The sequence below is a fragment of the Saccostrea echinata genome, unplaced genomic scaffold (assembly GCF_033153115.1).
Source record: "Saccostrea echinata isolate AGI-Se365-2 ecotype Australia unplaced genomic scaffold, CSIRO_AGI_Sech_v1 ptg000030l, whole genome shotgun sequence".
Classification (NCBI taxonomy): domain Eukaryota; kingdom Metazoa; phylum Mollusca; class Bivalvia; order Ostreida; family Ostreidae; genus Saccostrea; species Saccostrea echinata.
The window spans coordinates 2,841,382-2,854,755 of record NW_026889779.1 but is presented as its reverse complement, the minus strand read 5'-3'; the positions used below and the strand labels follow the sequence as shown (position 1 = coordinate 2,854,755).

At 31.6% G+C, this 13,374-nt stretch overlaps 1 protein-coding gene across 4 annotated transcripts in view; it reads right to left on the bottom strand.

Annotated features, from left to right (window-relative positions):
* LOC133197107 (protein Fe65 homolog) overlaps positions 1-13,374 on the bottom strand; it is a 49,155-nt gene that overhangs the window by 20,456 nt on the left and 15,325 nt on the right. For 3 of the 4 annotated variants that reach the window (XM_061332954.1, XM_061332953.1, XM_061332952.1), the window contains exon 1: positions 2,670-2,871. The exons of the other annotated variant lie outside the window; for it this stretch is intronic. In XM_061332954.1, coding sequence (XP_061188938.1) covers positions 2,670-2,871 — 202 coding nt within the window. Of the gene's footprint in view, positions 1-2,669; positions 2,872-13,374 lie in introns of those variants that run through there. 4 annotated transcript variants of the gene reach the window in all.

The following is a 13,374-nucleotide window of genomic DNA, read 5'->3' as shown; positions in this document are numbered from 1 at the left end:
ACATGAAACCTTGTCACTGCGCGGTAGAATACCCAGTAAGAACTATATGCATTTTCAATACTCTACGAACACCCAAATGTATATTGTTTTGACTCTGTTTAATTACCAGGTAAAAACAATTATCCTGTTAAATTATCGTAAAAATACAACAACTGTGCATTAAAAATTATTTGTCATATTTTCCCATCACAGTGTTCATTTGCGTTATTTAACTTTCCAATGTCACAACAGCTCTTGCGTCTATTAATATTAATTCATAATGAAAATAAACGAAATAAACAATTTTGAAGAGAGAAAATTAGAGAATGTAAATATAAGCATTGAATTCTTATATTTGCATGCCGTCTGTCCTATAACACACCTGGCCGTGCCGACAAATTATCATACAGCGCTAACGCGCGCTATTCAATTTGTCGGAATGGCCAGGTGTGTTATAGGACCGACGACATCCAAAAATAAGAATTCAATGCTTAAGTATCTTTTCTCCAGGTTGTACACCAGCCTAAGACTGTTTGGCAAATATTACCATATCTAATTGTATATTTATTTTTATAATATGTTTATAAAATACATTTATTTATTAATTTGTTAAACACAGCTTTCCAATACACATGACCTAAATGAAAGTGCTGGCAGTCAAATGACCATATGCTTGTGGACTCTCAATTTACATATAAGGCCTATATTAAATTCTGACAAGCAAAGAAAACTGTTTAATGCTCATTCTTCTTTTGACACATTTCATCATGTTTTGATATACTTTCCACTATCAATTTAATGTCCCACATTTATGAAACAACATTTCCATTTTCCCACATTAATTTTTTTGTAAAGCAGAGATTACTACACCCATTTCTTCTTTAATATTATCAGTTATCAGTTAGATAAGTGTGAATCTTTCATGAAAAATTCCAAGGGAATCCTTATTTACATTTATCTGAAATCAAGACCAGACAAAAAGTCAAGGATTACAGAATTCAATAATCTCTGATCTACAATGAACTTTAATTTTAAAACTGGGATTTTCCTCTGGAGAATTCCCTAAAGTCTGATCATTCCCTCAGATATTGTCTGAATCCATCAGGTTTGTCTAATTACCCTGAAGTACAGGAGATCAGCCTCCACTGATAAAGGGGCTTAAGCCAGACAGTTATAAATACAGACTGGGACTAATTGCAGACTGGACAAAAAGGAGCTGAAAAATACTGAAACAGAAGGAAGTATGTCTGAATTCTGCACTCAAAGAGACCCCAAATCCATAATAATTAACCATAGCTGATATTACAGGTGAATAAATATTGAGTTCTTTAATAATAACTGCATAAAAAAAAAATCAATAAAAATCACCTCTAATAGCTTTAAGAGGTTTATCACCACATTACAGTAACAAAGGAAATATTAAGATCGTTCACATTATAAATTAAGGATCGATCTTGCACAATATTTGGGATGGAGTAGAGTCATTCATCTGTCTCTTTCTCTTAGTAGTACTACCGTAACTATGGTTTATCAATTATAAGGAAAACAAACTATAAAATCAATAGGTTTTATTTAATGCTGTCTATTTGTCTAAAGAAATTTTAAAATAATTAAAATACCACATTAAAGATGTAATTTGATTTCCTTCTTAAATGTTACTTTACAGCCAACACTGTGATATATGTGGAATAGCAATATTCTGCAGTTTAATTACTTTGATTTAGTGAAGCTTTGTAAGATTTACCCATTGCACATTGTATCAAATCATTTTAATGTCATATATTCTCTTCTTTTTATAAAAGAATAAATCTATCTTTCAAATAAAAAAAATAAATTAAAAAAAAATACATCAAAAAATAAGATATCACAATTGCAAAAACACTCTTGGAAAGCAAGCGTTTAGATCGAGCTGGTAGAAATCAAGCTTCTCAACTTTGGACTTCATGGCAACAAAGTTTCTCTGCCAAGTTTGTTTTCTGCAAAACTACAGACCAATATCCTACAGTTGTAAATCTACTCCCTTTATCAATCTGATATAAGCTGTTATGTACTTCAATAAATTGTGATTAAATGTTAACATTTAATTTTTTAATTTATAATTTTTCACACTAAACTGCTTTACGGTGATCAAAAGTTCAAGTATCACGAAGCAGTACATGGTTAAATAATTTGATAGGAGACAGTGTGTTTCTATCATGTTTTCTTACCAGTCAGAAATAATTACAAATATGTCTCGCGAGAGTAATAAATCGGGTGATTCATGCTGTCTCTCGTTACTTTCCACTGTCTCCATTTTTCACCCTTGTTAACCTTATCTATTTGTTTTCTCCTACAATTTATTTTTCTAGGGATTCAATTAAACTTTACTGATATTATCAATTCATAATTAAAAATAATGGGGTGATCACATGACCTTGCTGCTACTTATTCAGACAAATATGGAATCATGACAGAAACAGAACTACAAAGGGTAACTCTGCATTTCAATTCCAGGAAATAAAATGTCATACATTGTGAATGTTCAGGTTCCCTTTCTTTAAATGCATTTATTGAGCATTTTGTACAAAATTTTGACCATCATCAAGTTTCTAAACTTTCTATCCTTGTGGTGATTATCCTAATTTAATTTTTAAATCACAAATATTGCACTTGCGAAATGATTAAACACTATATAACCACAAAATACTTACCATGCAGTGGATTATGATAAAGACTCCATGTTTTTTGAGATCCTTTTATTCGTTTATACAAAGTCCCATACCAAGACATATTGAAATTAAATTTTCTTGTTCGATTTCTGCGTCGATGAGTCATGTTTGCATTGGACTGCCCATGTTCAGATGTGTGAAACATCATGGCACTTTTACAGAACAATTTATTCTCTTTTAACATTTTAATTCAATTTCTGGTAAAATTTCCTCTAGCATCCTGCATTTCAGAATAGTTTTGATAGAAAAAAAACTCTATCTGAATCTGAAACCTGTTGAATGAATTTTCATTCCAATACTTCTGTTTCAGCCATAATTGCTCAAAGAATTTTGTTTCACATGCAATTTCCCCTGAAAGGAAGGAACCTTTTTAAGTAATCCAAGCCATATAAAGATAGATCATCAGTGGAAAGTGTGTATCTGCTTCTTCATGAATTTTGATCGTTCAATATGAAGGCCCATCCATCAGTGGCAAAATTTCCTTAAGCAGGCACAAGATTAAATCTCTCAACTTCTGAAACATGTCTTAAATCATGGATATGCCAATCAAAAGTTTTCTTAATATACTTAAGATAAAATCAAGGGCATGTATTACTGAGCAAAACATCAATAACAACAAGTCAATAAGAACAAAAATCCTAACAGTCCCAAAATAAGAAAGTAATGGAGAGGACATTACTTTGAAAGCTGATTGGTGGAACCAAATGAAAGCTGCACTCTATCACAGCATTTCTCTGAGGACCATTTTGATTCCAGCTCATATACTTATTATGTAGTCCAACCCTTCACTTCAAGAACCTCCAATCATGGTCTACTGCCATGATTCACAAAAAAATGAATTTCACCATCAGTTTCTTTCTCAGCCTCAGTATTCCCTGAAGTGAATTCATTTTAATTGCAGCCCTGACAAAATTCTATGCTTTTATTCAAAAAAGGAATACAATATACTCCAAACCAAGATGATCGGTTCTATTGATGAGAAAGAGAGACAATATTACATGTATAGAAATGACAGTCATTCACATTCCCTGGTTCAGAAACTTCCTTTGTCCAGTAGTCCTCTAGGAATATGACATTTCCTATATATTTGTAGGGAGAAGTGATTTTAAAGTCCTGTCACTGATTCTCCTGCTGTTGTCCTTTGACTTCCTACCATTTACCTTGGGCTATCATCACTAACACTGCTCATCCCTAACAGCCCATCACCAGGTTTTTTTTCACATGCTCTTTGACAGATAGTAATTGAATAATTCTCTTTAGACTGGCATTCCAACACCCCAAATTGATAATGTCATTCCAAAAACTGAAATCCTTTATAAAAATCACATTTCTCAAATAAAAATTCAATGACTTAATTCATCAGACAGACGGGGAGGTGGATTTTAAATAAATGCATCAAGTGACGATCAATATGTTAAACATTTAGCATCACTAATTTTTGTCACTAGATTCCAATTCAATTTTTAATCACGACTTCCAGGAATGAACATAACGAGTTAATAAATCGCTTCATTAAAGACTAAGTATGCCTGTCTTCTCATGGTAATATGAGATAATATGCAAAATAATTACACAGCAAATCATGGCTGTACATTTAGAGGCTAAATATGCTGGAGAAAGTTGAGATTTTGATTTATTCAATGATATATGTATAATTTCCAAAACCTCAAGAAGCAAAGATATGATTTTATAATGATTTTTAATATTTATAAGTGCAGCATAAAAATTGATCTTTGTTTTCAAACTCGATGATATTTGATAGACATTAGCTTTAAAACTTAATTTAACTTCTCATGAGCTAGGCTGTCTGGGTGGAAATAATATTATATAAATATTGCATGTAGTTGAGTGTAACATTGAAAATTTTCACCCCAAGGAAACCATTGTCAACCGAGGTGCAGCCGAGATTAACAATGGTTTTCGAGGGGTGAAAATTTTCAATGTTACATTCAACTACATGCAATACTTATGATATTATACTGAATGTTTTATACAAATACTTATCACAGTGAACCTTGGGCGCATAAATTCTGCGCATTCGCTATTTTTTGGTATAACACCCGATGTCAAGCAATGTTGACTGTTGCTACGCTGGAGGATGTGGCTTCATCATTCAGCGGTCAATAGTGTTTTTTAACAAATATTTCTCAACAAATCAGATTTAGGTACTGTAAACGCGGAAATTTTGACGACGTGCTAATTTTGACTATATTGACGATTTTTCTTCGTCAAAATTTCCACTCATCAAACTTCACATCATATATATTTATATAGCATCACCACAGACATTGACTATTATAAACTTTACCGCTTAATTTTCTCGGCTTTCCCCCATTAGAAATAGATCAAAGGTAATTTCAATTTTTTTGTAAATAATTATGAAAACATATAATCACAGTTTTAAAAGCCATTGAATCTAAACAAGTGTGCCGTGTACTATTAACACCCATGATCACAACATTCTAACTTTGCGTAATTATCACGCCATGCTTGACCTACTTTATCACCCCAGGCAATTGATCTCGTATAATGAAAACAAAATTTATTCAATCAAATCTTATACACTATAGATGTTTTTTACAAGCAAAATTAAATTTTATTGATGCCAATGCTTGTAAAATGAGTTCACGAGGAAGCCGCTGCCTTTGCTTATAATAACAGCGTGAACTTTCAGGACATATTTCGCATGAAGCGGCTTAATCGTAGACAATCTCAAGTCTATATCAAGACAACTAAGCCAATGTTTCCACCAGGTTTTTGGTCCTCTGGCGAAATCAAAGATACATAACTCTTGATTCAATATTTCATAAAAATTAACACTCGTCAATTTTCGTAAACAAAAAACGTCAACTTTTCAACTCGTCAAAATAACGACATTTACAGTAATTTACATGAAAGTATAATATAACAAAATACTTGTGTGATGTCAAATAGCTAGTATGAACTATTATACACACTTTCACATTTATAATTTGTCTTCCCATCATTAAAATACTGTAATTCACTTTTATTCGTGAGAACTTTATTTTTGCGTAATTACGCAAGCTAAAGTACTCGTGCAAATGTCATTCTTGCATATATAAGTATTCCTAAAGATTATATAGAGCAATAACCACAATGTTGTGAAAATTTTGTCTCCCTAATAAAGAGTAAATGTCCAACTCGCGGAAATAAGGTGTCAGAAAAATTTAGTGATCTACCATAATATAAATATTTGATGACAACCAACGAAGAATAGCATTTAATTATTCTGGATAAGTTTTATTTCAATTCAATTTAATCAACATTTAATTTTTTTCGCCCCTTATCAATAAGATTGGTGCATTAAAAGTTAATAATAATCTATTGAGGACAACCCCCCCCCCCCCACACACACACACATCCCCCATCTTCCTCCCCTTTAGATACAAGTAAAACCACAGAGTGCTTTCAAATAGATTATGTATGCTTTAAATTTCTCTTAATAAAAAAAATGCAGCAGTGAGATGCAAACATTGCATGCAGCAGGTGCTTGAATCTTCCTCATGAAAGCTCCTGGTCTGGTCTGGTGAGAAGCTTGCAGTCTTTTATTAAGACTTTCATAAATCATTCACAATAACATCAATCATAAGAAATTGACCCTTTTGATCTCCCATACATAATACGCATTGACAAAGTGTCAAAATTTGATACAACATTACAATCTGCAGGGAAATCTTATTTACTCTGAAGAGAAATATCTCCCTCATAATGAGCCTAACTGGAAAAAAAAAACAGCCACTGTTATTAGTATACTATAGGTCTATAAATTCATTGTAGATTCTATAGATGTTTACTATTCATATGAAATGAAGTTTTCACTTTTGCAATCATGTAAACATATGACATTGGACTTTTGCCAAAAAGAAAGGAAAAAAGACATTTTCACTAATAATGGACATTTGTGCAAAATATATCTGCCGCTAACTCCCTAAAATGGCAGAAATATTAATAATGAAAGTTTTCAATAAAAATCTTTAATTTATTAAATCCTTTTAATGATATTACTGGTCATACAGTAAAACTTGGTTCCAGTGTAGTTAATATGGGAACCTGAGAATTTACTTATTGGACTATATCCATAATTCATTATATCCGTATAACAAATTCTTTTAATGTATAAATAGCTAATTTGCAATATAGATTTTTTTCGTTCAAGTATAACTACCAAATGCATTTAGGGAAGTATTAAATACCAAATTTATTTTGGAGTTCAAAAGTTTTCGGATGAATTGAGTTTTAAATATAGATACTTCTGAAGTTAATGTCAGTTCAATGTTTAAAAAAAACTGCGAACAATAGTATTGTTCTGCCGTGCCTACCTCCAAATTTCCAAAGTTAACACATTTGAATGATTTTTCATATTTATTTAGATACACATGTATTTATATGAATTTTCATAAAACATAACTTATTTAGGAAAACTAAGAGAGATAACTCTTTAATTTTGGTTAATATTGCGTTTTTCACTATAGAAATCAATGGAAAACAGAAAATATTTTTAAAACATCTTAAGGGTCATTTTTCCATTTCCATGAGTTTTTGAAAATCTAGGAATTTTTAAAGCCTGATTTCAATGGATAAAATGTTCAATCTCCCTTTTGAAAAAGAGTTGTAAATAGAAGCAATTAAGTTTTTGACACTGGTTTTTAGATTATTAATCAATTAATAATGAACTCTTCTTTGAATTCAATCATTAGTTTTAACGGCCAAACTTCCATTTGTATTGAATTAAATGGGTGTAAAATGTAGGAGGGAATCGAGAGTCACCATGCGTGGTTCTTTACATTCTTGAAAATTCTCTTTAAAAAAATGTAGATTTCATTATTTTTAACTTCTAGGGGACACAAAATCAGTTCACTATAACCGCAAATTTTCTATATCTGATTTTGTTATTTAATTAAAATTTTACTAGGAATCATTAAGAATTTTGGTGGGGATTGCAAAAAAATTCACTCTATTCGTAAATTCGCTATATCAGTATTTGTAATAAATGAGTTTACTGTATATCCAGATATGGAGGCCAAGTTGAGCACTTAGTAGGGCAGTTACTTCAAAGACAAGTGGTTATGAGAAATGATACTAGCTAATAGGTAAACATCAACAGGTAAATATAAGCAATTGTCCTTCCTCCTTGTCAGGTAGACAATGCCTCCTCATCTTGTAAAAAAAAAACTTAGGGAACATCTTGGGTGACTTTTAGAGAGTTATTCTGTCTCTCCCTAAGGTTTTTTATTTGCAAGAAATATTTTCATCTTAATACTAGAAAAAACATGCCCAATATGCCTCAATCTGCACCTTTGTAATAACAGGAATTTTACCCAACTCTGAAAGTTCTTCAAAGTAGAAGCAGAAATTGTGGGGATGAAATTTCATTGATTTTTTGATCTAACTAGAAATATGTCCATAGGACATGAATGCCCCGCCGAGGGTGTCTTAGTAATGCAACATTTTAACACAAATTAAGAAAAGTGAGGTCAAGGTCAAAGGAAAGGTCAAGGTGAAAAAATATTGATGCAGTTGAATAGCTTACATCAGTATGTATCAGCATATGAAGATTGACACTAATTTAAGAAAAGTGAGGTCAAGGTCAAAGGAAAGGTCAAGGTCAAAAATTGTTGATACAGTTGAAAAGGTTACATCAGTATGTATGAGCATATGAAGTTTGATAAAAATATTATGAATGGTTTCTTTAAAACTGAGTTAAACATTAATTTAAGAAAAGTGAGGTCAAGGTCAAAGGAAAGGTCAAGGTCAAAAAATATTGATGCAGTTGAATAGCTCTCATCAGTATGTATCAGCATATGAAGTTTGACACTAATTTAAGAAAAGTGAGGTCAAGGTCAAAGGAAAATTCAAGGTCAAAAAATGTTGATGCAGTTGAATAGCTCTCATCAGTATGTATCAGCATATGAAGTTTGATAACACTATCTTGAATGCTTTCTTCAATTTAAGAAAAGTGAGGTCAAGGTCAAAAGAAAGGTCAAGGTCAAAAAATGTTGATGCAGTTGCAAAGCTCTCATCAATATCTATCAGCATATGAAGTTTGATAAAAATACCTTAGATAGTTTCGAGCTTTGAACAGAGCTAAACGCAAAGTGTGATGGAAGGACGGATGGAAGGACGGAAGACGGACATGACAAACACTATATGCCCCGGCCATATTCATGGCGGGGCATAAAAATCATTTTCTGGAACCTATTTCATTGTTTAAGAAATAACCATACTAGATACATCACCACATAATAGTTTCTTTAGGTATTTAATGTTATCAACAAAAGAAATGAAATTTAATCCCCAGCAAATATTTCTGCATTTACTATATAGGTCTCTTCTGATATAAAAATGAATTTACAAAGTAGATCTTCTAAGCCATATTCTATTCAAAATTTCTCTGAAAAATCTTTTCTTTCAAGGCCATTTAATATGCAATCTTGAGCAAGAAGGGTGAAAACAGCTATTGGCCATTTTGTAAATGAATTTGATTTAATTAACAAACTAACTAGGTATTTTGTGCTGCCTGCTGGTTTACTAGTCATTAGATGGCGGGATGTGAACTGAGTTTTTTTTTTTAATTCAGTTTTCCAAAGGAAGGTGTGAGGAAAAATACTTGGATGTTGGCATGAGGACTTTGTGCAATCTAAAAACCATTTTCCTGTGTTTCTTGCACTTTTCCATAGAGCAGATGAATTCTAGACATAGATAAACTATGCAAAAACTGATTGTGAAGGAGCAAAGATTCATCATTTATACTATACAGGGTTCGACACTAACATTTTTAGGCTTTAGTCCGGCCAGACTAGTGCTTCTTTAATTTTATTAGTCTGCACGCGATTTTATGAGTCCATCAAAAAAAAAAACCATCAATGTTTTGTAACAGTTAATTTAAAAATAAATATTGCAATGTACTTTTTATACTTTTTTGAAATAAACAAAGCATGAAATGTTTTATTTCAAGATTCGTTGAAATCTTGTTGAAATCTCGGGATCAGGAACTACGATCGTATTCCCGATCTCGTTCATTTTTCTCTATACATTTCATCCAAACGTCCGACATCTTTCTTTATGTGTCATACTAAAATATACTAAAATATTTAATTTCATACTAATCAGTCCTAAAATTGACTCGGAATAACATAACTTCCCGCCTAGAATCTAGAAAGCTAAAAATACATGCAGGGTTTTTGCAGTGAAAGTTGTCGAGAATCGAACACGGTAATTTATTGATTTTTTCCAGAAATTTTTATTAGTCCATTCGGACTAATTAGCCACAGATTGTATTAGTCCAAATGAAAATGTATTAGTCTGAGACTAACGGACTAACATTAATGTCGAACCCTGCTATATCCATAAGGTACACACCACAAATTAACAGCTACATGAAATAATATTTACACAAAATGTTCCCAGGGTTGTTAGTAATTATCATACACATTATGTTGTTGGTTTGACACTTATCAAGGAAGTGATTGTTCATTTGTTTTATTCAATTTTCCCAAAAGGACATGTGGGTAAATAGTATAAAAGTCTCAGAGAACTTTAATAGAAATTGTCCTACACTTGTAAACAATAGCGCACAATTTAAAAAATCATTTCACACATTTCACTAAAATATCAAATGAAATATTTAATGTAATTCAAAATATTTTGCTTCAAAGACAAACTTCATAAATACTTAAATACTTTAATCAGAGAATTTCAATTTAGTGCTGGAGGCTCACGGAAGAGATGGGAGGTAGGTGGGTGGATTGGGGGAGGGGGGATAGTAACCAATGTGTTCATGTTCCACATTTTCATGACAGGGGAATATAGGATAAATAAACACACTAGTTTTGAGTAAGATATGCTAGAATTTGTGTCCATTTTACATTATATTTTACAAACATAAAGTTTGATTAAAGCTTGGATTTCCTTATCTGTTGATTGAATTACAGTATAAAGATATTTTTTAAAAATCCTGAAAACTTGAAGTTTTACTTGATGACATGCAAGTGTATTAAAATTGTTTCACATTGTCCAAAATTTTCATTTTTCAACTTTTATGTATCACAATTATTTGTTATCAATGCATAACAGAATTCTGAAACTTAAAGACACCTGTCACACACACATCATACAGCAAGTATGCATGCAACTGAGTATGCATGCCAAGCGCATGTGATAATTAAAGTTATTTATTTGATAAGCCAATGCTTCATATTCTACATAACTAAATCATTACTTCTGCACCCTCTCTAGTAATGTTCTAAGAGTTCACACAAAAATGACCATAGACTACTGATGTGGAAGCAATCCCCAGAAAAATAACCTGTGAGAATGAAGAAATAAAAAAGACAAAATTGATAGAGAATTAATCTTGCAGAAGCACACTAGACATTTCCAATGGTGAGATTACCAACTTCTTCATCAAAAGTTGATATGCTTGCAATTTGCCACAGTTGATGAAGAGGATTAATGGAGCCTTATATCACAGCCTTCTTGGGTTTTATCCCTTCAGTCAGATAATTGTTTTCCCTTGTCACCAGCAAATTGCATTGGCTGTAATCAAGACAGCATAGTCCCCAGGGAGGACAAGTAATTCCAAGAAATAATCATCATTTACTCCCTCCATATAATATATTTGTCTAAGTTTGTCAACACTGTCAAAAAAAATCTAAGCATTGATACATTATATCATAACTTTCTGAGAGGCCAAATTCATGTCTTTAAGCAATTTTTTCTTATATAAAAGTTTTAAATTATAAGAAAGTAAGTTAGAAATTGTAAAACATTATGATAATGTATTAAAGTTACTAGTCAGAATTTTCTGTTATGCAAAGAAAGTAGCTATATATAAACATAAATATCAATTTTGCAAAGATAATTCTTAGAAAAATCACAGCATCATATTTAAATATGAAGTTCATATTTCAAAAAAGATCACAAGATTCTGCATGCACATCACTCGGAGGCAAACCTGGAAAGTATTGAGAGATCAAAGAGAAAAAAAAATCCAAAAGAGCTTTAATCGAAAATTAATGAGTAATCCAATGAACGCCAAGTAATTCTTAGCCAATAGTATCAACTAATGTTTTGACAGATTGGAGTACACTTTTGGAGTACGCTTTTGGCAACGCCCCAATAAAACACCGTAAAATAAAACCATGACTGTCTGTTTAACACTCTTGCGAATCCCATTTCCATTTTTAGACCACTTCTTATATGAATGGTCCTTCATTTTGGCAAATTCAATTCATAACTCTCTGTTGTAGCTTCATCCAGTATCTTGTGAAAGACAACTGTTTATTTCTATGGCAACAATACGAAAAAACATTTATGTTGCCAAAAGTGCAGTAAAAATCCATGGACAACCAATTTTAATTCATTATAAATTTAAAGTAATTTGTTATATCTGTTAACTTTATCGTATATAAGCTTGAATTCATTAAATTCTGTGTGATTGTGTAACCATGTTTTACTTTATGTAAAAATTATTCACGTTTCTGCCATTAAAGTTTTGAATCTCTATAAATCTAGATTCTTTTGTTAAGTGAAATCTGCAAAATATCTGCAATAAATATTAACTACATGGTGTACAGAATTCAACTCAGTTCCATAGTGAGTAAAATACATCAAATGACTATTGTTGATCATAAAATCAATGCAATCAAATCCTATCCATTGAAGTGGAATCCATATATTTTTAGTTAAAACATAATTTCCACAAAAATTCAAAAAAAAAATTTGTAACCCTTAGGGGCAGTACCTTCATCACAAAATCACTGTAGTCTTCTTTTTCTACCAATAACAGAGTACTGATGATCATATACTCATGCCTAAGTTGTTTACAAGACTTAATATGCCTTGATGAAACACAGCCTCATCCTGATACACCCTATGCAGGTTTTTTAATGACAGAAAATAAGGATATAAAAGTGCCAAAGAAGCACCATTATAGACAGAGCCTTCATCTAATACATCCCTCAAGTGCATTCTCCCCGTAATCTGGGGCCATTATAGTCTCAGACTTTCCATCAATTTGCCTAATCTTGGTACTATATCCCTTTCTGATGACCAGAACAGTAAAATTCACATTAGCTCTGAGCTCCGATTTCAGAGCAGAAGATGTTGTCTTATTTTCTATCAGTAAGAATTCAAACTTTATTGAAGACTATTCTTAACCAATCAATACAGAGCTTTTTTTTTTTAAAAAAAAAAAAACAAACTGAAGCAGTAACAGGGTTTTATTTTCTATGACCTTTACCTGACCTCAATATGAGAAATCTGGGAATCTGCTTCTCTGAAAAATTCTCAGTCATGAATTCTCCAAAAAATTCAATATGAAATCTAGAGACATGTGGGATTTTTTTTGAATGACAAATTAAAGTACATTTAGATATACTTCTGGCTTTAATAAATGGCTCTTAAAAAGAATTTAAACTTGCAAAAAAAGGAGAAGAAAAATGTTTATATTACATGAATGCATTCTTCTGAAAAATAAGAAAATGTCTTATTACAGTTTAAGACTGATGTCATGAAATTTAAAAGAAGGTTTCTAATCATTGTTCCGAAGAAAAATCTATAGTAATCTTGGAGCAGCTAAAATGTATCAGTACATGTATATATATTTCATAAATTTATTCAGATTAAAATCCTTAATGAACTAAATCAGAAGTCTCTGATAAAACTG